This window comes from Chanodichthys erythropterus, chromosome 11 (genome assembly GCF_024489055.1).
Source record: "Chanodichthys erythropterus isolate Z2021 chromosome 11, ASM2448905v1, whole genome shotgun sequence".
NCBI classification, from domain to species: domain Eukaryota; kingdom Metazoa; phylum Chordata; class Actinopteri; order Cypriniformes; family Xenocyprididae; genus Chanodichthys; species Chanodichthys erythropterus.
Genome location: NC_090231.1, coordinates 27,240,573 through 27,263,201, shown reverse-complemented (window position 1 = coordinate 27,263,201; position 22,629 = coordinate 27,240,573). Strand labels below are relative to the sequence as shown.

The 22,629-nt window shown below is 37.4% G+C and overlaps 1 protein-coding gene across 3 annotated transcripts in view; it reads right to left on the bottom strand.

Moving 5' to 3' along the window:
* otog (otogelin) overlaps positions 1–21,847 on the bottom strand; it is a 39,418-nt gene extending 17,571 nt beyond the window's left edge. For all 3 annotated transcript variants that reach the window (XR_010896518.1, XM_067402196.1, XM_067402197.1), the window contains exons 1-24: positions 21,612–21,847; positions 21,151–21,208; positions 19,307–19,379; positions 18,713–18,811; positions 18,447–18,604; positions 17,327–17,448; positions 16,971–17,179; positions 15,769–15,899; positions 15,538–15,644; positions 15,273–15,382; positions 14,478–14,603; positions 14,279–14,387; positions 14,110–14,156; positions 12,962–13,107; positions 11,860–11,992; positions 11,015–11,192; positions 10,775–10,899; positions 10,483–10,695; positions 9,366–9,531; positions 8,122–8,196; positions 7,923–7,966; positions 7,618–7,783; positions 518–625; positions 85–223 (exon numbers count right to left, since the gene is read on the bottom strand). Coding sequence is in view for 2 of the 3 variants with exons in the window: in XM_067402196.1 (XP_067258297.1) it covers positions 85–223; positions 518–625; positions 7,618–7,783; positions 7,923–7,966; positions 8,122–8,196; positions 9,366–9,531; positions 10,483–10,695; positions 10,775–10,899; positions 11,015–11,192; positions 11,860–11,992; positions 12,962–13,107; positions 14,110–14,156; positions 14,279–14,387; positions 14,478–14,603; positions 15,273–15,382; positions 15,538–15,644; positions 15,769–15,899; positions 16,971–17,179; positions 17,327–17,448; positions 18,447–18,604; positions 18,713–18,811; positions 19,307–19,379; positions 21,151–21,208; positions 21,612–21,691 (2,922 nt within the window). In the remaining variant the exon portion in view is untranslated. The remainder of the gene's footprint in view (positions 1–84; positions 224–517; positions 626–7,617; positions 7,784–7,922; positions 7,967–8,121; positions 8,197–9,365; positions 9,532–10,482; positions 10,696–10,774; positions 10,900–11,014; positions 11,193–11,859; positions 11,993–12,961; positions 13,108–14,109; positions 14,157–14,278; positions 14,388–14,477; positions 14,604–15,272; positions 15,383–15,537; positions 15,645–15,768; positions 15,900–16,970; positions 17,180–17,326; positions 17,449–18,446; positions 18,605–18,712; positions 18,812–19,306; positions 19,380–21,150; positions 21,209–21,611) is intronic.
* Positions 21,848–22,629: the final 782 nt, after the last annotated feature.

Sequence of the window (22,629 nt, the reverse complement as noted above, 5' to 3'; positions counted from 1 at the left end):
AACAACAATACATATGCCAACACGTTATGTCTTTTTTTATAAGAATGGGTTATGAGATATATGGATCTGTTGCTAAAAGCTCACCTTGACTAAGTACACCTTGCATGCACCAATATAATCAAACAGGAACCCATCAAACGTTCGGTAGTGTCGATCTCCATATGTAGTGCACATTGACGGACATGGGCGAAACTCACACTGGAACGTGCCATGCTGACACACACTGCAAAACACTCACATTCAGATCCTAGAAACAGCTTCACTACACATTTCGTCTCTTAACTTCTCCCTCAGGAGACGGTAAGTGAATGTTTCTGTGACAAATTTGGAAAATTACACTGTTAAGTATAATAGTTTACCTCAAATCCATAATCCAAATCATTGACGTTACCAAAATTCAAGTGGCCGCATGATCTTTGATATAACTAATCAAATTTTTCTTATAGTATATGAAAATGTAGTATAGCAAACTGACTGATGTAAAGACATGAATGAAATGCACAGAATGTAATCTCACCACTGATGGCATGGGGACGATACTCTGTCTCCTGGAAAATATTCCTTCCCTTTCCACAAACACGGACATGCCTGTGGCTCAAAACACTCATCACCATGCTTGAGGAGCCTGAAATACACACATGCACATGCTGAAACAGCGCACAGGATGCATGTGTGAATGCATCTACAAGTACTGTATGTGAGTCCAGAAATCATGCAAGTATGATCCTGGATCTCTGAAGATTCTGCCTGAGACAAGAATATTTGGATGGATGGAGGGATGAAAGAAAAATTGCACTGGTCACATGAGAAAAGCAGCCGATTCTCATTCTCACAGATCCAAAGAGCTTCTCTCTTTCTCTCTCTCTCTCTGATAAAGATCTTGTAATATTGCAGTGAATCATTTCCATTGGCCTGAGGGTCTCTGAGAGTTCCCAGCACACTGTCTGTTAGAACTGAGTAAACTTACACCCCAGATAGACAGGCGTTAACAGCTCTCTTTATCCCACAGCCAGCATGCTGGATCGCTTACGGCCATCAAAGAATGCATGATCACCTGCTCCTGTTCTGCATGCATTAATTAAGAGTCAGAGAGATGGATCCATAACTAAACAATCACGCACTCCATTGCTCAACAATTATCTTCATGCACCAGTGATGCTGTTCTCTCTCTGTACAAAGCAGACTCGAGAAAATAAAACCATGGCTCAATCAAAAACTCAAAGGGCTGAAATTACAGAAATACTGAAAAGAAGATTTTGTATGCAAAATTATAATAATTGTTTACAAATTAATTTTCCATTTTAAAAAAGCCATTGCGAGATGAGTAAACTCAAATGCCTTATGTTGGATTGAGCACAACTGATGGGGCAGAAATTCATATTTCATTAATACGGGTGGCTGACATTAATTATTGTCAACGCTTCTACTAGAATAAAAATTAGAAAAAAGAAAAGCTAATTAGCTGATTATTTTCTTAAAACATATACCCCCGGTATCACAGACAAGGCTTATGCCTGGTCCCAGACTAAAATGCATGTTTGAGCTGTCTTAACTGAAAGTAACATGCACGGACATTTCTTAAAATATGTCAGTGGCATTGTTTTGTCTCAAGATGCACACCAGTAATGTTTTTTTCTAAGGCATGTTTATAAAAGCTACTTAAATGTCATAATTGAACTAAAGCCTAATCATGGCTTAATCTAAGCCCTGTCTCTGAAACCAGGCCTGAGTATTCTGAACGCATTTTGCCACATTAAGAATCTGTCTATCATGTGTGGATCATGGATTACAGCCAAGACGATATTCCCAGTTTCCTTTGTTTAGCCTGTTCAGGTGTGTTTAATTATGGTTGGAACTTAACTCTGCAGGACAGCGGACTTCCAGAACCGGATTTGAGGAACCTTGGTCTATACTGTATGTGCACGGTTTCACAAATACCCGTAGTACGTACTGTACATTTTTACATAAACCCCAACCTCTTATGCAACGCAAACTACTGTATGCTGATACTCATTATAACAAACTTCACAGATTTCCTCCAACCAAACCTCACAAAATTCAACAAGGATAATATCACTAAAATGAACACTAACACTGAATGAAGGCTCGTCACACTCAGATACTGTTAAATATCATTTAGTTCAACTTGCATGAAAAACTACATTAATTGGTTAAATCAGATCACAAAATCTGTCTATGAAATGAAAACAAAAACTAACAATATTAAAGCAGATAATTCAGTTTAAGCAACTTGAAGTGCATGAATAGAAATGAAAGCAAAATCTCTGGGTGAACATACAATGAGCACCATGACCATCAAAAGGCTTCAGGGAGTTAAACACACTTTAGAGACTTAACTGTGGCATCATTTTCACTGTGAGAGCTCTAATCTCAGACCCATTGAGATGCATTACACTTAAGAAGACGTAGAAGGTCATCTGCGTTGATCCCTGACCTTAACCCTTAACCCTAAACCTGACCCTAACCCTAAGAGAGAAAACAATTGTTCAGAAAACATCCGTATTCACACAAGCTAAAGGTCTGCAGCAGAGCACAGAAAGAGCGCAGAAACATAAAGATGGCTTTCTTTTCTTGTTTCCTTTCTCTCTTTTTGTCTTGACAAATGAAAATGTGTTGATTTTGAAGTATGGACTACAGGAATGTCTTTAAGCGGCTTATCAGTTATTTGATCCAGCTGTGCACCTGTTTACTACGTAAATAAGCATCGCTGCCATTAACCACTTTGCTTGAGGGGTGGAGGAGGGGGTAATTATTCCTTCTCATTAGTGCAGGAATTCCCCTGCTCACAAAAACAGTCCTATACCTGCTGCTCCCATGAGAGACAGGAATATCAGCATCACCCTTAGCTTAATGGACAGAGAGAAAAAGAGTGAGAAGAAGTCAGACTATGCTGAAACATCTTTAACAATCTTTAAAATTACAGAAAAAAGTTGCACTCAGTGGCCAGTAACCAATCTGGTGTGAGTTTCCTCAAAGCATCATTAGCCAAATAAGGTCACAAGTTTTGTTGTTACCAACATAGTTCAATAATTTGCCGTTTCCTGAAATCATAGTTCCATTGGCAAACAGCATCTCAAACTTATTTGGTTGGAACTACAGCTCTTGAGCTGCATTTAGAAGCATAGTTTCTTATTAGAATGACATGTGGACTTAAATAGTTCATGTTCTTAAGTGAAATAAGCAAGCTAACATCCATTATATTCTATATCTTTCATTCCATTAAAATATATATACATTTCAGTCTATATTTTAGCATGTCAACAGTCAGCGGGTTTTTGAAATATGCGTATGTATAAAAATGTGTAAGGGACCCTAGAGCATGGTGTAAGAGGGATGCAACAATGAATCCAAAAAAAAAAAAAAAACAGTAAAATAGTCCTCAGATGCCATGTTTGTTACAGCAGCACCTCATAGAAATTACTTTATGGAGAAAGCTGCTGTATAACAGACAGAAAGACAAATACTCCTGTCTTCAGTAATTAGCATTAACTCATTTTCTGGGCATGAACAGGTGCACTGAGAAATTCAGCCTGCATGTAGGGTCTAGCTCACATATCAAACATACAACACACACACACACACACATCTGGTTTACTATCCTTGTCCATAGACATAACGGTTTTTCATAATGGTTTTTCTATCTCCCTACACTAACCCTACCCCTAAACATACTCATCACAGAAACATCACTTTCTGCACTTTTACATTTTCAAAAAAAAAAAAAAAAAAACTCATTCTGTTTGATTTATAAGCTTGTATACTCATGGGAACCTCAATTTAGGTCCCCATGAGTCTGTGTGAATTCAGACTGAAGTCCCCACCGTGATAGAAAAGAATGTACACACACATATGCGTGCACACATTTGGTTTTCATGTGTTATGGGGACATAATGATTTTTTTATACTGTACAAACGGTGTATTCTATCTTCTAACCCTAAACCTACCCATCACAGAAAACTTTCTCTGTTATTTCATTTTCAAAAAACACCACTTAGTATTATTTATAAGTTGTTTTCCTCATGGGGACCAAAAAGGACAATGATTTCAGATATTGCCATCTTTGTAGGGACACCCCCACCTCCTGCTCTCCGAGGAAGACTGTGACTGTGACTGTGCATGTATGTGTCGGTGTGTGGAAGAGTATGGCTTTTGGAAAGTCCCTGGAAAAGGTCTGGAGTGCTCATGACAATGTTCCAGCGGGCAAACAATCAAATACTTTACATTCAGCCTTTTACAGTCACTTTAGATGCTTTTTAATGTATTAAAGCAGATTGACAATCAGCAATAAATTCTTTCTACATCTCTTTATCTCTTTTTAAGCTAATCTTTGCTAAAAAGGTAAAAATATACAATGGTTCACATTTACTTGAGACGCAGAACAATAAGTATGTATTATTATTTCACTGTGGGGATCAATTGGTAACTTACACCAAGGTTTAACAAACAAAACATCTGAATGCATAAGGTGACATTTGGCAGATATTTAAACTCTTTAATTTTGATACATTTTTCAGATAACAAAACTTTATATCTTAAGTCATATATTATCTCAAGTAAATGTATCTTGATCTATAAATATTTAGATATCTGTACTGGAAAACAAAGCAAAAGTACTGTGGAAGAAAATAATTTTTGCAGTGTAGATGGAAGACTGGGTTGGACTGAACGTCACCTTATGCATGCAGATTTTTAATAGTAAATTAACAAAAAAATTTCATTTTTGTGTGAGCTATCCCTTTAACTCAAAAAGACAAGATTATTTTTTCTATCCCAATGACAGATAATAATTTTGCTAGATTCTTTATCATTTTGTTTCTCAAGATTTATCTGAGTAAATCCTTATTTAAGAATGTTCTGATATTAGAACTGGAAAACAATACAAAAATATTGAGGAACAAATCTTTTTTTGCAGTGTAATATGATTTTGACACACCTGTTGTGGACATTCCTTTGCTAATTTACATCCTGTATATAACATACTGCTGCTACTGTACTGCTCCACGAAAATGATGTTAGACCACAAGTATGGCGCATTTAGTCATTTCCAGACTTATCAATAATCTCATCACTTCTTCTCATTGTGGCATAAGGGGCCTTTGTACCATATTTACACCAGCCCAGATGCCAAACTATCGAGTTGCGGGAATTTATTAAACACTCATGACAGAATCTCAGCCATGATATTTCCTTCCCATGATGCTCTGTGTAATAGTTTTCTGTTTAAAAGGTCATTAAGTCAGAAGAATGTGAATCACACTCACTCACACACACTCAGCCATCTAAAATATCACATCCCCTCTGTGTGCAGTGGAAACTCTAGTTGCTCTCCAGATACATCCGTGACCTCACAGCCCTTTCACTACGTGACTGATGAATGTTCATGAGAGTTTTTCCTGTTGTACTGAGAGTATTAGATTGCCTTTGTAATTCAGAATTGGTGAGGTCCGAGCATTAACAAATAAAGTGTTATACTCATCCCAACTTCATAAACAAATCTAAAAATCTATAACAAAAAACTTAAAAAAAAAAAAAAAAAAATAATAATAAAAAATAATAAAATAAAAAAATAATAATCTTAATCAAAACTGTAACAGGAAAAACAACTGTCAAACTGATTAATAGTGGAATCCATTCAACACAAATATTTAGAAGAAAGTGTTCAGCAGACACTCCTATCTGCAAAAACCAAATCAAATGTGTGTCGTGAACAAAATTTGAGCTGCTTAAGATCTCACAGATCGCAAATAAACTAAAAAACCAGAACATGGCATATTCCCAGACTCTCTGTTGCTGGTTGTGGTGTTGGTAAGAGGATAACTTAGACAAGGTCTTATCATGCTGTTATGGCTGAGGATGGCTTTAGGAAGTTAAGCTTGTGATATGGCACTTAACCTCAGTTTGCTTGTGTAGACACTGGCATTAAATGTATCAGATGACAAAAATCCATCTATAGAGCAAGAGTCGTGCTCTCTGAGGCCCCTTTAGTGGGAACGTGACGTGAGGGGGAGAAAAGAAGGGGAAGTGAAGTTGAGCTACAAAGAACTCTTTTCACCTGCTGTAGACAGCAGCAAAGGTTCCCACTGAGTCAGTGGAGACCCTTTAACTGATCTGTATCGACATCATCACCTGCTCCGGCAGACACCATCTGAGTGAGACCTCAACATGTAGAGCAAAATGTCATCTGGCCATGAATGTGCGCCTGCAAATTTACTTTTCTTGGTATGTATCTGCCAGTGAAAGGATGTTTGATTCAATATTTGAATGCAATAAGAACACTATTTGACCCAGATTAGCTAAAAATCTCAGTGTATGCATGTGTAATGGAAATGAGTAGTTCCTGACGCTACTCAGGCGATTCCACCCACTAAGCTTAGCTATGGATCACTGCCTCATCACACACGTAAATACACATTCAGCCATTCACCTACTAAATCCTCCACATCACACAGAAACACGGAAACATCTAACCTTTAAATATATAAAAAATATATCCTGCCAAAACAAATGAGGAATAAACACACACAGTGTCTGCAAAAGTGTTTAAATTGGCTAAAATGCAATTGGCAGACATTGAATAGATGACACCAAAAGCAATCACATTAGAACTCAAATTCTGCCAGAAACATGTAGTTCAAGAAGAGACTAACTATCTAGCTATTGGATAGCTATTGGATTTGTTAAAACGGTTCCATTTACACTTGGCCACATAAATGTGTCTCCACAAAAACAAATATAAATCCGATCTTCAATTCTCACGTTATACTGTATGTAAATTTTAATGGAGTTCACATCAACGAAAGCAACAGATATGCACGGCATTTCATTTATCATCATCTAATTTCAAGAACAAAGACGCAATAGGAGAGAGAGTGGCAACAACCGGATGCATTTACACTTTGAAGTCACCACCTGAAGTGGTTTGAGCAACCAGCTTTAAATCTGTTTTGAAAGCGTTTTGGAAGGCATGTACAAATGGTCTTTTCATGATCGGATAGCTATCCCATCAGAGAAAACACATGACATGACCAGGTGTAAACAGGCCCTAAAATAGCTGAGTAGTGAATGGTACAATAGCAGCATCACAAAAAGTACCATGATAGTCCCATGTTTTTTGACATGGTACCATAATATCATGTTAAACTTGTGTGCTTTCAAATAAAATCAAAAGCACATATAGTATGAATCAAATTGTATCAAAAAACATGGTACACTTTTATCAATATAAATATGTACATGAGATTTAATGGACACTGAAGCGTCCCATTGAAATAAGGAGTCCACTGCAAATACCTGAAAACAGTAATATTTTTGTGGAAACTGTGATGAATATAAACTGATTCCAAAGTTTTGAATGTCATAGTGTGAATGAACATTGTATGTGAATGACAGCATTTGACATTTACATTTTGGAAACAGATGCATAAGTCTGTCATAACACATTTAGTTTAGCGTTTATAATCTTGTTTCTTGCCTTCTGCCATTACTAAATATCGCAAAGCTCCAGTTGCCACTGGTATATGAATATGGTTCACCACAGTATGTTTTTGTAAGTAATAACAGACACCAAGACTGCAGACAGCAAAGACTCCACTCACCCTGCGGGACAAGCACAGCCAGGCACACACGGCTCATGAGCGGAACAGGTGAGGTTCAGCAAATACGACTCGCAGGTCTGTTCACAGGCTAAACCTTTACTGGCCGAAGGGCCGTCTACTCGGTTCCCGCAGTCCTCATAAAACTGCCCTGGTGGACACAGGGTATCTGAGAGAAGAACGAAAGAGAACACATACTGAACTCCAGCACTGTAGATATGCAAATTCAAACAAGCCGCAAACACTGCAGACATTCAAAGAGTTTTACACGGGTAAACGACATCAAGATGCTGAAATACAACACTCACCAATAATTGAGCTCTGGGAAACGAGTTTTCCATCTTGGCAAATTCTGTTGATGTTAAAAAAAAATGTTAACTGATGTGAGGCAGTGAGTGTATATGCTGTGATATACAGATATAACATTATGCCCTGACAAAACACTACTTTTTATGGGGAGTTTGGCAGTGTGGTGGTGTTTAATATGAATGAATAAGGCAATCTTACTGTACACCTGATGATGTCATGATCACATCTCCAGGAGAGTAGTCAGCACCGAGAAAACTGCATGGACACTCACTCCTGAACCACAATATATAAAAAAGTATTCAACGCAGAACCAATATATATGCAATAACATATATAATTCTAGACAATTTAGTTAAATAACACACAGTCAAAAGTGACAATGCTGCATGAGCCAATCACAAGACATTGGATGCTTAATGAGTGAGGATGAACATAGTGATGATTCATCTTGTGTGACTTCAGCCAATGCAATCTCTCTGAGCTGTTTAAAAGAGTTGAACTAGTATAGTAGTTGGGTTAGAGGTGAGAGACTACAGGCCTACTAAAGGCCATAGTGCAGCAGTTGAGTCTGTAGTAGAGAAAGAGGCCTTCTCTATCACATCCCTGACTTTCTCTTAGCCTCTGCCAGCGTGAGTGCTGTAACTCTAGTACACACTGAGTGTGTGGCAGTGGGACACGGGACATTTAAGGGAAGTGAACCCATGTGAGGAGGCTAAAAGCGTTATACAACACCTGAGGTTGTCAGGTCCATAACATTTTACAGCCTGTTTGAACAAGGACTGCAAATAACTTTACTCTCACACACACTAAATCACTCAATCTAGGTCAATGTCATAAAGCTAATGTTTAAAAATTTTTGCTTATTTATTATTTTTTAAAATTCTGTCATTAATGCCTCATGTCGTTCCAAAGACTTTTGTTCATCTTCAGAAGACACATTCATTAAAAAGATCTTCATTTGTGTTTTGAAGATGAACAAAAGTCTTATGTGTTTGGAACGACATGAGGGTGAGAAATTAATGACAGAATTTTCAGTTTTGGGTGAACTAAACCTTTAAATACATGAGGTAATTTAATGAGTTACAGGTAAACAAGCTTGTCAGAGCTATAGCACTGTGGACACACAGTATAGCGCAGTAGTGCTTTGGGTTACCCGAGCTGTTTATATACCATTGTGTTAAGATTGGCAGAATCAGATGATCATTATTCTCATGAAGTTTCATTTGGAGCTCCAATTCTAAATACTGTATTCAAATGTAATGGATCAACACTGTTTTAACAGCTGTAAAGGGATAGTTCATTAAAAAAGAAACTTCTGCCATAATTACTCATGTTGTTCCAAACCCAAAGAAGAATTATGATGCAGTTCATAGTCAGAATATCTGTTAAGCTCCAAAGAAAGCACTATAAAAGTACAATAAAGTAGCTCATTGGACTTTTACCGTGGCACACAGGTGTGTGTATGCATGTTGAAGTATGTTCCTTCTGGACACACACAACCCTCCTCACAATCATCTCCACACGGCTGGGGGAGAGATAGAAACAGGCAGCGGCGCTGACATGAAGACACGCAGACTCCATACTCCATAGTAGACGGACACAGGATGGCTGCAAAAACATTTACACACAGACCAGACACATATACATCTTATTCTCATGCACAATGGAAATGTGAATGCACTAGTGATTAGCACGGTACTGAAGCTCATGTACTCTACCATTTAAAAGTGTGGAGGGATATTTTTTCTGCAAGGATGTGTTAAATTTATAAAAATAACAGATTGATTGATCAAAATGTTACATTGTTACAAAAAAATCTGTCATGTGACGGTCCTCTGGGCCCGTTTTGCTTGTGGGGCGGGACTTATGAGGTATTCATCATGTAAAAAACACCTGCAGAGTAGGATATAAGAGTTTTTGGTTCTCTGATTTGCCCCCTTTCTGTTACCCTCTGGTTTTTCGTTAGTTTTGGGTTGCTTTGTTGTGATGATTCCTTTGCTTTATGTATTAGTTTAGTTTGGGGTTATAGGTTTTGCAGGTCCGTTTGGTATGTTGGAAGGTTATTATTTTTCGTTACTTACTTAGTTGTTATTTACTTTTCCTTAGCAATGTTAATTATTATGATTTGAAAATTAAATTTTTGTTAATAAACATTTTTGATTCACTTTCGTTCTCGTTGCCTCCCTCATTTGTCACGGCACTGAGCCGGCCGTGACATTCAAATAAATATAAGTTTTGAATTTTTAAACTTCTGAATGCAGCACAACTGTTGATATTAATATAATATTGATAAGATATTAATAAAAATAACATTTCTTGAGCACCAAATCAGCATATTAGAATGATTTCTGAAGGATCATATGATACTGAAGAATGGAGTGATGATGCTGAAAATTCAGCTTTGGTCACAGGAGTAAATTACATTTTAAAATATATTCAAAAATAAAACCGATGTTTTAAATAATATTTAATAAAAGTAATAATATTTCACAGCATTACAGGTTTTTTTTATCAAAAAAATGGTAGTGTATATACAGTACGTGTATGTGTTAGACTCACCACACTCAGGCAGGTGTGAGCGGAACTCAATGATGACACCGTGTCTCCTGCAGGTGCGAGCGTAGTGAGCGAGGATGGAGCACAGGCACGGTGCTCCACATTTACAGACGTCTGCACGACACTGTAGCTGAAAACTCACAGGACTCACATACTCATGACAGGCAGAAAACACCTCTTGCGTCAGCACGTCACACTTCTCCACTGCATAAGAGGCTGAAATCACACAGAAAGACATTTAAGCCAAGCAGCCTAAAAAGGCACAAGGTTATGCATAACAAGATGAATGTGTAACCTGCTTGCTGGTGTGTGTCACAAGGATCAAGCTGGGGTAAGCTGGGCCGTGGCACACATGCTGAAGACACGCGCCATGCATTTCCAAACAAGTATGGCGTGCTTTCAATCATGCCAGAGGGTGCACTAGAGTAACGCATCAACAAAATTCACTCACAATTTGAAGGAGAGAAGGAGAATAAATTGAAAATGAGCAGAATGCAAGTTAGGGAAAGAAAGCAGTAAGTATAGTGAAACCCACAGGAAGTCATCCTGAATGTTGCCGTTAAAGGTCCCGCAGAGCCCCACAGTATCGTCTCTCCACTGCTCTTCCAACTGCAGGTACAGTCTGAACTCCCTCCAGTTATACTGCAGCCGCAGACCCTGCGATGACTTCACCTGAACAAACATGGACGACAGCTCTTGGATCTGAAAGACATCTGAAAAGACAGCAGTTTATTAAACACATGACGGTCTATGAATAACAGACACACATACTTTTTTATTATGGAATATATATATTTTTTATGTATATAGTTCACCCAAAAATGAAAATTCTGTCTTTATTTACTATTACTTTCTTTCTTCTGCGGAACATAAATGATGATATTTTGAAGAATGTTGGGAACCAAACACTTTTGGTTACAAATGACTTCCATTGTATGTACAAAAAACATTGAGACATATCTCAAAGTATGTTCTGTTGTGTTCCACTGAAGAAAGAAAGTCTTGGAATGACATGAGGATTAAAAAATTACTTTAAAAGTAAAACATAAAACCAGACATTATGGATGGACATCAGTGTGGCGGATATGTGTCTGTATGTAATCTGTAATCTGAAATGCATTTAAAGTAAATAAAGTTTAAAACACAGAAATGGATTCATCTACTAATAGAAGAGTTCCCGTCCAGAAAAAATAAGCATGAGGCTGAATCATGTTACAGTCATGGTATAACATAGTAATATTAGGACAAAAGCATTGGTATTTACATGGTATCCCAAAGTACTTTTGTCCTTGAAAAACCTATGGTTATACTTATTGATACATTTTTGGAAGTGTTATAGCATGCCAACACATATCCATCAGAGCAGCTGTAGTTCATTACCGTTTGAATACGGCAGTGAGATCCTGAACTGGCCGGCCAGAAAAACCTCTCCACTGTGGCTCATTGTGATCTCAGTATGTGGATCCTCATCCAGCACCAGGTTGACTGACTGAATACAAGCACCATCCAGATTCTGCAGACATAACAAAGCAAAACAAAATCAGAAAGTCAGAATGTCCCATTCCAGCACACATAATATCAGCAGCTATAGAACTACTGCATCAAACACAATGGATGAATGTCAGCAGAGGGAAACAAACCTATCGGATCATCTGTTTCAATTTTGACTAATTCAGTAATCATGTTGTTTAGGAATTAAGCATTTATGCTTGTGAATGAGTTACTGAGAGCTGTTCACAGGAGATAAACCACTCAGACTCTGAATCGCTCCATTCAAGGAAATGATGGATGCTACCAACAGGTGCCTATGTGGGGATCTTTCAGCAGTCGCTTTACTGAAATACATCTCTCGCTCTCTCTCTTCTCTCTCTATCAGCAACTACAAAGTCTCTGGCTCTGTCATTCAGAGGCTCAGATAAGCAGAATAGCTTGTTCAGAGTCCAGACAGTGACACCATACACCAGGCTACTCTCTGTGTGTTGAGTTTTAGCATCAGCAGGTCTGGGCTTCAGGAAAGGAAGGCTTTGAGGAGGAGAATCTCTTCATGTTTTGTATCGTTTCATGTTTTATGTGTCGAAGCTAAGCAGGGTCTAATCACGGCACAAGCTCATCTAAGACTTTGCTTTATCTCAACCCAAAAAAACCCGAAACTTTAGCCAAAATAATGGCTGTGCAATTATTTGTGCCTAATCTAGCACTAATTTAACTAACACACTAACAAGTACAGCTACTCTAAACTGCTAAAATGCCAATAGCTTGGCTAATCACACAAATCTAGAAGCTGTAATCTTAAGTCTGTCTACTGAAGCCGTGTTCCAGCCACCAGATTTCTCTTTAGATCACCACACTAGAGCAGTTCTGGAACATGATGAATAAAGGTTTGGCATGCTACATCTGGCATGCCTTAAGTCTTTTCTCTTTTGTGTGCTAATACTTGAGGTTTGTGTTGGTGCGGATAGCATGAAAGTGCAGAGGGACTTACGGCTCCACAGGGTGCATTCTGAATGGTCACAGTGAACCTGCCCGAGTTTCTGCTCTTGGCTAAAACGTACTGGCACGTAGCAGGAAATGTGTAAACACGGCCATCAAAGGACTGGAAGAACATATCTCCTGTCACAGAGCACTCCCCTGTTAAAAAAAATATATATATTTTTTTTTAATAAATAGGGTACACTACCATTTAAAAGTTTGGAGTTGGATATGATTTTTTTATAATTTTAAAAAGTCTCTTATGCTCACCAAGGCTGGATGTATTTGATCAAAAATACAGTAAGAAACTGGAATACTGTTAAAATGTTTTCTTTTTTAATATATTTTAAAATGTAATTTATTCCTGCTATGGAATCAGTCATTACTTTGGTATTCAGTGTCACATGATCCTTCAGAAATCATTTTAATATGCTGATTTGGTGTTCAAGAAACGTCTCGGTTACGTATGTAACCCTCGTTCCCTGAAGGAGGGAACGGAGACGTACGTCAGTAGTGACCGACGAATTGGGATATCGCTAGAGAGCCCAATTCGTCAGTCACTACTGACGTACGTTGAACGTGACCGACTGAAAGGGAACATTTATTATTATTATCAATTGTGAAAACAGTTGTGCGTTTAATATTTTTGTGGAAACCAGGATAAATTTTTTTAGGATTCATTAATGAATAGAACGTTTAAAAGAACAGCATTTATTTTAAATAAAAATCTTTAAAACTACTGTTTTAAAAGCCTTTACTGTCACTTTTAATCAATTTAATGCATCCTTGTAGAATAAAAGATTTCATTTTCTAATTAATAATTAATTCTTACTTACTGTTTAGGGTTTATGCTATGACGGAAGCCTTTTAATTAATATTATGTTCAGCTTACCAAGTGAAATTTTGTAATGAGTTAGTAAAGAGAAGCAATTCCACTAGAATAAGGTGTATTCATCAAAAAAGTGAAGGTGAATCAGACTTGTTATATTTGGCTAAATGAATAAAATCTATGGAATCGCAAGGTAATTAATTGTTAATAAGATACATTCAGAACCAGTGAATTGAGAAAATGTGGTAAATTAATTCAATGTAAAAAATTTATATACAATGATAGTACAGTAAATATGAAAAAAGTGAATTAAAAGAAAAACAGATAAACACCTGGGCAGTTGTGCTCTGTGCAGTTCCATATGCCCCCAACACATGAGCTGAAAATAAAAATGCAAGAACAAAAATGGATCCATGCTGTACATTCAGTACCACACAAACAAGCATTAATATTTTTTCATGCATTCAAGCATGCAGTGCATAAGATAATATAGCATCTGACCAGTTGTTGCAGTCTTCCTGCATGACATGTCCGGAGGGGTACAGCATCCCATGGTGCTCACAAGGACAGTCTGATGCCTTAACACACACTCCATCCTCGTAGATCAAATCTAGAGACAGTAAAATGATTTTATTGTCTTCAAACATTAATAAATGAAAACATATATAAAGCTTGTGTTTAGTTTATTTAGTGTTACTACCATCAGGGCAGTAGCAGCCATCCAAACACTGTAGCTTGCTGTCTATACACATATGTTCAATCTTGCAGTGCACTGGACAGCAGGTAATGCACTCTCTGAAAAGGAGCTCGCCAGGGCAATGAACATCTACAACCAAGAACAACAGACACTCTCACAATATGTATCTCATGGCAAAAATATATTCTAATACTTAAATGATCAAATGTCTAAAAGCACTGAAATATTTGACGTCTGCAGATGAAATAAACTATTAGAATAGCATTAGAGTGATTTTACAACTAAATGTCATGCCTAACAACTGTGGTAAAATGACTGTAACACAACATGACTTTTGCTTTTATAAAACACAGACAACAGCAAAATATAAATAAATTGCTAAAATTATTTTTTCACACTACCATTCAAACGTTTGGTGTCAAGAATAATTTTCTTCAAAGAAATTAATACTTTTAATGCACAAAGATGCAATAAATTGATCAAAAGTGACAGTAAAGACATTTACTTTGTCACAAAAGATACCAAATAAATGCTGTTCTTTTGAATTTTCCATTCATTCAAAATCCATTCAACACTGATAATAATAAGAAATGTTACTTGAGCACCAAATCAGCATATTAGAAAGATTTCTGAAGGATCATGTGATATACATTTTAAAGGTGTGTATATATTTGCTATTTTACATCTGAATACTCAGTCAGTCTGAAATATGTTTTTTAATATTTACAGTACATTTAACACCTTTATGAAATAAACTCAAATATCTTAGCAACATTTGTGTATCTGCAAGTAACTTACTGCAAACAGGAAAGTGTGCTCTCCAGTTATGCAGCGGGTGTCCAGCATGGGCACATGCTCTAGCATACTCTGTGAACACGTGGCACACCACATCACCATTGGGACCAGACCTGCACCAGGTGAAACAATTATACACACACAACAGTTAGAAAGTGCAATAGCAGCAATAACATGAGTATGTTTAGGATAACACTTTGGAAAGTAATGTCAGTAGCTTTGCAATGCATATAACTTGTCAGTAGTTCAGTTTTATGTCAGTACTTACAGACAGAGGTCATTGGAGCAACTGGCCATGTATGAATACGGACTGACAAACTCATGGCAAGACTGGAACGGTTCCTTCAGTAGGGTGGCACAAACTTCTTCCACTTTCTGCAGTGAAGAACCAGAGTTTTTTTTAACCAGCTATATTTTTGTGTGTGTGTAAGAGAAAGAGAGAGAGAGAGAGAGTGTGTGTGTCTGTATGTGTGTGTGTGTGTGTGTGTGTATGCAGTACCAATAAGACATGAGGATCCTTCGTGGCACATGGTGAGGGGTAGAGAGAGGGAACGACAGGACATCTAGCCAGCTGAGGCTCCTCCTCTGCCCAGCTGTTTCCAAACATGGACAAATCCTGTGTGAAAACACCTGAAGCCGACAATGATAATGCATATGAGTAGGTGATGCATTGTGTTCATGCACTTTTTTATAAATCAACAACAAGACTTTTTTTTAAAGGCAAATATTCTCTAAAACTACATGCATAATAATTATGAAAGAATGTATTATTATCAGTGTTGGGGATAACGCATTACAAGTAACACAAGTTACATAATTACTTTTAGAAAGATTACTTTTTCAAGTAACTAGTAAAGTAACACATTGCTTTTAAATTTACAACAAAATATCGGAGTTTCTTTCTTTTCAAATAAGTAACGCAAATTCCCAATTATTGACTGAACTCTGTGCTGTTCCAATATTGAGAGAAATTGGGAGTAAGTGTAGAGGCGTTGTGTGTGCTGTGTGACCATGATGGTTATTCTAGACTAGTTCTAGAATAAATGTGAGCGAACATTTACTCATTTACTTCTACTCCTGCGTTCTGTTCTTCTGTATTCCAGAATGGCAGCACAGCTGAAAGGCTTGTTTGTTTGAACTGCACCCTCTACTGTACAGGCATGAATTTGTATTTTCTTCAGCCCGAGGCTTATTCATTTCATTTTTGGTGTGAAAGGGCCTTTATATTTGCCAAAAATAGAACTTTTTTGTTGTTACAAAAACAATCAAACAAACAGCCCAGCCCAGATGAGAAAAAGTAACGCAAAAGTACCGTAACACATTACTTTCCATAAAAAGTAACTAAGTAACCCAATTAGTTACTTTTTTAGGGAGTAACACAATATTGTAATGCATTACTTTTAAAAGTAACTTTCCCTAACACTGATTTTTAACTATTTAAAATAGTTTTATATGGAGTACAGCATGTCACACTACAGAAAATTTTAACTTCATATAAGTATTTCATGTCAACTACCCTTAGCTTCATCAAATATTACTTGTCTGACTGTCAAAAGCAAAGAAGTTGAGAAAAATGTTTAGGATTTAATTTTAATTACTATATATAATATTGTGTATCACTGGTATTAACAGGCATAATGTGAAAAAGTTTTAATTTTTAAGTTTTAATTCAAATGACACAATATATTGAGTGAAACTTGCCATAGCTGGTCTTTAGGTCATCCTGAGTGTCAGCATTGAAATTGCCACAAAGTCCACAGGTGTGTCCAACAAACTCAGGACTCATCTTGATGTACACAGAGCCAGTGAACCCCTGCCAGGCCAGAGTGAATCCCTGTGGCTGTGACACTACGATGTAGTCAGAGATTCGCTCCAGCTCAACATCGTGGATGTGATGGGGCAGCTGCACACTACAGAGAGAGGATATTCAACTACAGTCAATACAACACACACTTAAACCATCACTATACAGCTTCTTTAAAAGAATCTCTGAGATATCGTGTGGGTCAGGTTGAGGTTAAGTGACTAGCGTGTGGTTGAATGTGAATGTTCATTACCTTTGACCCTTGAAAGTAACACTGAAGTTCTGTAACCTAATCTCCCCCTCCCACGGCAGGAAGAGGCTGATTGAACGTGTGCAGGAGTATGGGAAAGAACTGCATTCTGGGTCATTATGCACCTGCAGATCAATAATTAATAATGAAGCATGATATAAGAATCTCGCCATATTAAAGTTTCCATGAAATCAAAAGAGACTATTCTTATTTTTTATGGAATATATTGCAGTGTTTATTATACTCCCCCGGGTTTACTGGTGTGAGGGCGGGACATCCTGTCACTCACTTGAGATCTCAGGAATAGCAAACCACAATGATCCAACGATTCATTCAATTCCAAATGGACAAAATCAAGTTTCGCCCTACATTTCTTCTTATCCGAGAAGCTGTTTCACTTGGATATATGTCACAATAGGGAAGAGAAGACTATCGCAACTTCCATTTCATGCCAACTTTAAAAAACCTAAATTTTAGGTTAAAAAGAATTCCAACTCTAAAATAAAGCGGAAGTAAACCACATTAACGCTAGTATAAAGAGTCTGCAAACACAGCTCTTAAAAAGCTTCCACTACATCATCAAAGAGCGGAGTCTACTTATCCAGAGCAGCCGGGCCAATCCTGCTTAAGTTCTGCATTACTGTCAGCCATCCTTTCAATTCATTGATAAATGATATTGGCACTTAAGCTAATGGCCTAAAAAACTCCTGGCTGAGTTAGCTCACCTCCTCTGGATTCCCATCAGTGAGTCTGGGAGAACAAAGCCAATTCTGTTTTGGCCCTGGCTGTAATTACTGTATTAAACTGTAATGGGCATAAATGACCATAATAATGAGATCACTTTCTCTATGAATGCCAATAAATATCTTCCTCAGGCAACAGTTGTGCAGTACACACACACACACACACACACACACACATACTGTACATGGCATCTCTGATGCAAAGCAGAGAACAGTAGCCTGCTCAAACGAGACACATCTGAAGCTAATAGCAGTCAAATGGCAAAAAAGGCAACAAATCACCATCTGGTAAAGGACATATTTTCTACCACTAGAACATCAGTGAAACTACAAATGTATTCTGTAGTAAATTAGCATTTATAAACATTATAAGTGATCACCTGTATATGTACACTTGACCGGGTGCTGTCTTCACAGTCTTTCAGTAACGTGTAGCTGCATTTTCCAGGGAAGTAGTAATAAAGTCCATCAAAGGTTTCATAGTTATATTGTCCCCACGAGCGACACGTCATCTCTCGCTCAAAGCCTATGTTGGGGACTGAAACATTTTTTCTATTATATGTCATGCCAAAACTACCAAAAGTTAAGTAAATTATATAATATATAATTATAATTATTGTATATTAAGTGTTGCACAGAACAGTACCTGTCTGACAGTGTGTTCCAGTGGCCTGGTATAAAGTGCAGTTACAGGAGTCTGGATGGACACACCAACCCCCATTCAGACAAGAAGATGTACACTCACCTGCACAATAGAAATAAAGCACATTAAAATAGTGTGTGTTTCAGTGCGTTTAAGCGTGTGTTTGATATCTGGTAACTGAAGTGCTCATTGAAGCATTAAGATGAATCCAGCTCTTGTGTGTAATGATGACACTCATCAGCCTATTGAACAGATGTCCACTGAAAGAGGAGGCAGTCCCTTTCTCACATTTCAAATGAGCATAACTCTTATTGTTTTCAGTTTCTCACAGCAAAAATAAGTTTTATGCATCACAAACTTGCACACACTGTAATTATTAACATGTTATAATAGTTAGTAACACAAACAGCTACGTCCACAACATTGACGCATTAACGAACAGTTCCTTAACAGATACAGATATGTGCAGGTATAAACAAAAAGGCATGGAAGCTGAAATTAAACACACAAGGCAAAGCTCAATAGGGGGAAAACACACACACAAAGAGAGCACTGGGCCTCCTCCTAAAGTATGGTAACATTCAGCTCAGGTCTTACCGGTGGCTCTGCGGGGTGATGGCTTCTGTGCTTCTGTTTGCTCTGCTGACGATGTGTTGCTCTCTAAGGATCTCTTTAGAGAATAAAATGATTGAAGTTAACACATAGTTTGTGTAACAGTGGTTCTAAGACCGCTAGCGGGGAGTTTGATTTTAAACTACTACAAAAATTCAATATTTAGTTGATGTCAACCAGCTGAAGTTAAGAAGTTTAGTTCATCCCACATTCAAGTGTACTGAGTAAAATTAAAATGTAATGTGCATGACTCTGCACATTAAAACTGATCATTGTAATGTGCATAAAATATGTAAGTACATATTGTAGCATATGCATGTCATGCTTAAAATGAAACACTCAGGTTAATTATTTTAAATATGTAGCATGGGGGACCCTACTCTGCCTCTCAATCCACCAAGAGGTCCTTGGCTTGGAAAGAATCCGGTATTAGACTGAAAAAATGAATTCAATTGGCAGAAAAGACACAGAACTCTTCAAATTTGAGGTTATTAATACAAAGGCATTTTTGTTAGGCTACAAGTACATAAATATTGAGCTTATGTAACTCTAGCAGTTCTAATTAGTTGACTAATTAAACCTAAGTCCTGCTGCTACATTCATTTGTTTTCATATATATCGGATTAATGAAGACCCCCAAGATGAAATTTATCAGGAGAATAGAAACAAGACCCGCAGGACAAATCTGAAATTCCAATCAAAGTCCTAATCTAATAAATCACTGTACCCTTGTACAAAATGTGCTGCGCATAACATGGATAGGAGATTATTATTACCGCAGGAGGGGGTACATGAGAGCGATTAGCGATTCACTTCACTTCAGAACTAAATCATTTTCTTATCTGACCGAAACCGGCTCTATTCTGCCCGCTTCTCCCCATCACACCTGATATCTGAGAGTTCAATAATTTTATGTAGCTTACGAGGCTGTAACGGAGATGTATTCTGACATAATGAACGGGGCCAGTGTGTCTCAGTGAATAGCGGCTCTGGGGAACAGCCGCTCCAGCTTTACCAATCCTGAGCGCACAGCGGACACCTGAAACCGCTTTACTGCCTCCGAAATGACGACTTTTGTCCCAAAGAGCTCAACAAAGCCAGCACTGGGGGATGTGTTTTCAGTGTGCGAATTAAACAATGAATTTCAGGGGGGTCAACTTCTTTTAAAAGAAAATTCGCAAGGAATTTTTCGGTGCGCAATCTGTCTCTTTCATAATTGTGCAACTGATTTTTGGGCGCACCAGATTAACCAAACGCCAAATAAATACATTTAAAATAAATGAACAAACAAAAATCACTAGTTTTAAGTCAGACTTCATGTAGATTTATAATTCAAATATAATGACGCAGTGTTAATGTTTGGTCAGACTCGTGATGCTTAACTCTTCAGTCGAACAAACTGTCGTACATCAACCCTGATATCATTCGTGCATAAGTCTTCTTCAGTTATTAAACACATGGCATTGGTGAAAAGTATGCTAATGAAAAACAGTAATGGAAAAAAAAAAATACAATGAGTTCCAGTTTTGCTGGAACTGTGTAGAAATATGTATTAAGCTATAAACGTTTAAAATCCCTTACTATTTTGTCATTTAAACCGCATTGAAATGTGCAATATTTCACTTTAATTGAGATCCTAATTAAATCAGATACCCACCATAAGCTTGTTTAACAACCTCGACTTACAAACCCGCCTTTATCATAGATCAAGAAAACGGATATTTTGCAAACACCTTGTTTTCTGTAATGTTATGCATTTAACCTCATGGCGCTGCATTTAGCGCAGGTTTCCTGTGCGCTCTCTCAATGCATCGCTTCAGCTCTCCTACCTGCTCCGTTTGGAAAGCGGGATCCCATTTCTCCAGCATTATCCTGCTGCTTTCGCTGCTGCTGGGACACACAGAGAACAAGGAGCGGTTTGTTCCTCACACACAGCTAATCAGCACTTGTGTTCGACAGAAAAGCCAGAGACTCACAGGCGTTTCGACTGAGCTTTGACGGCCTGTTTCACAACTATTACAGACCTGAAGACCTTTCAGGTGATTTCATCAAACATGCGTAAAATTAGCGCGAGTTAAGTGACGAGTCCGGATGCCTCAGTTTTAAGATGCTCAAAATGTGCAGAATGTTTACCATTATCATGTAAATAGATGTAAATTGTAATACAAAAGCTGTATTATTTTTATTTTATTTTTTTTTCGGTTTCAATAAATAAATAAATGAAAATAAAACATAGTACAGCACGCAAATCGGCGCATAAATGTAAATAATGTAATGTAGTAATACTTACTTTTCAAAATCATGCTGTTGCGTTAAATTCAGACTTTCAGTGCCCCACGTGATATGTGCTAAAAAGAAACAAATTATCATATTAATGCGGCACTTTTAAACGTTTATGATTAGATTTTTTTTTTTTTTTTTCCACAGTCAGTGTAACATTTTTCTGTATCAAACAATTTAATCAAACGTTTGGAAACTACGCATTATATATTAAAAATATATATTATATTTTTATAAAAATGTTTTAAACCATTATGTAACTCACTTTGATATATTAAGATAAGGAATTTAGGCATTAAGACATTAATATTATATTACAGTTCTCCCTTCACTGCCAGAGGAAGCGTTTTTCCTTCCTTTTACAACAATAATATAAACGTTTTACTAAATATTTTACACAGTTAAATTACCTAAATTTAATTTAAAATGATAATCAGTATATTCGTTCATAAGTGAACACACCAGTCCATCGTCATGCTACTTACCTTGATATATTAGGATAAAGAATAATAAATAGAGTAAAAAAAGTTTCTTTCCGGGAGTTAAAATAGGATCCATTCGTGACTCATGCGAATCACTTGAAATGGAATGAGATTCTCCCCTCACAGTCTTACACCGATGGGCACTACCGACGCATATTCCCGTCTGAGTGCAGCAGCTCCTCGCGCTCTCTCTCTCTCTCTCTCTCCTGTGTGTCCGCGCTCATCTCAGGTGCTGAAGATAACACCCGTTGCGCGCTCTCTATCATTAGCATAATATATGCTAATGAACCTCATTAATTCATAACCGCAACTTAAGGGAGAAAAGGGAGGCCTGTTTACTGTTGCTGCAAGAAAATGACAAAGTTTTGGCTTAACTGTTGATATTCCTTTTTTCCATTATACACCGACAATAAAAAACATTTTGATCAAGTGACAGGTCCACAGAAGGTGGGAAAAGGATAGTTCAGACAGTTCTGTCATCATTTACTCGTCCCCGTGTTGTTTCACATCTGTATAAATTCCTTGCTTCTCAAAAGAAGATGGTAA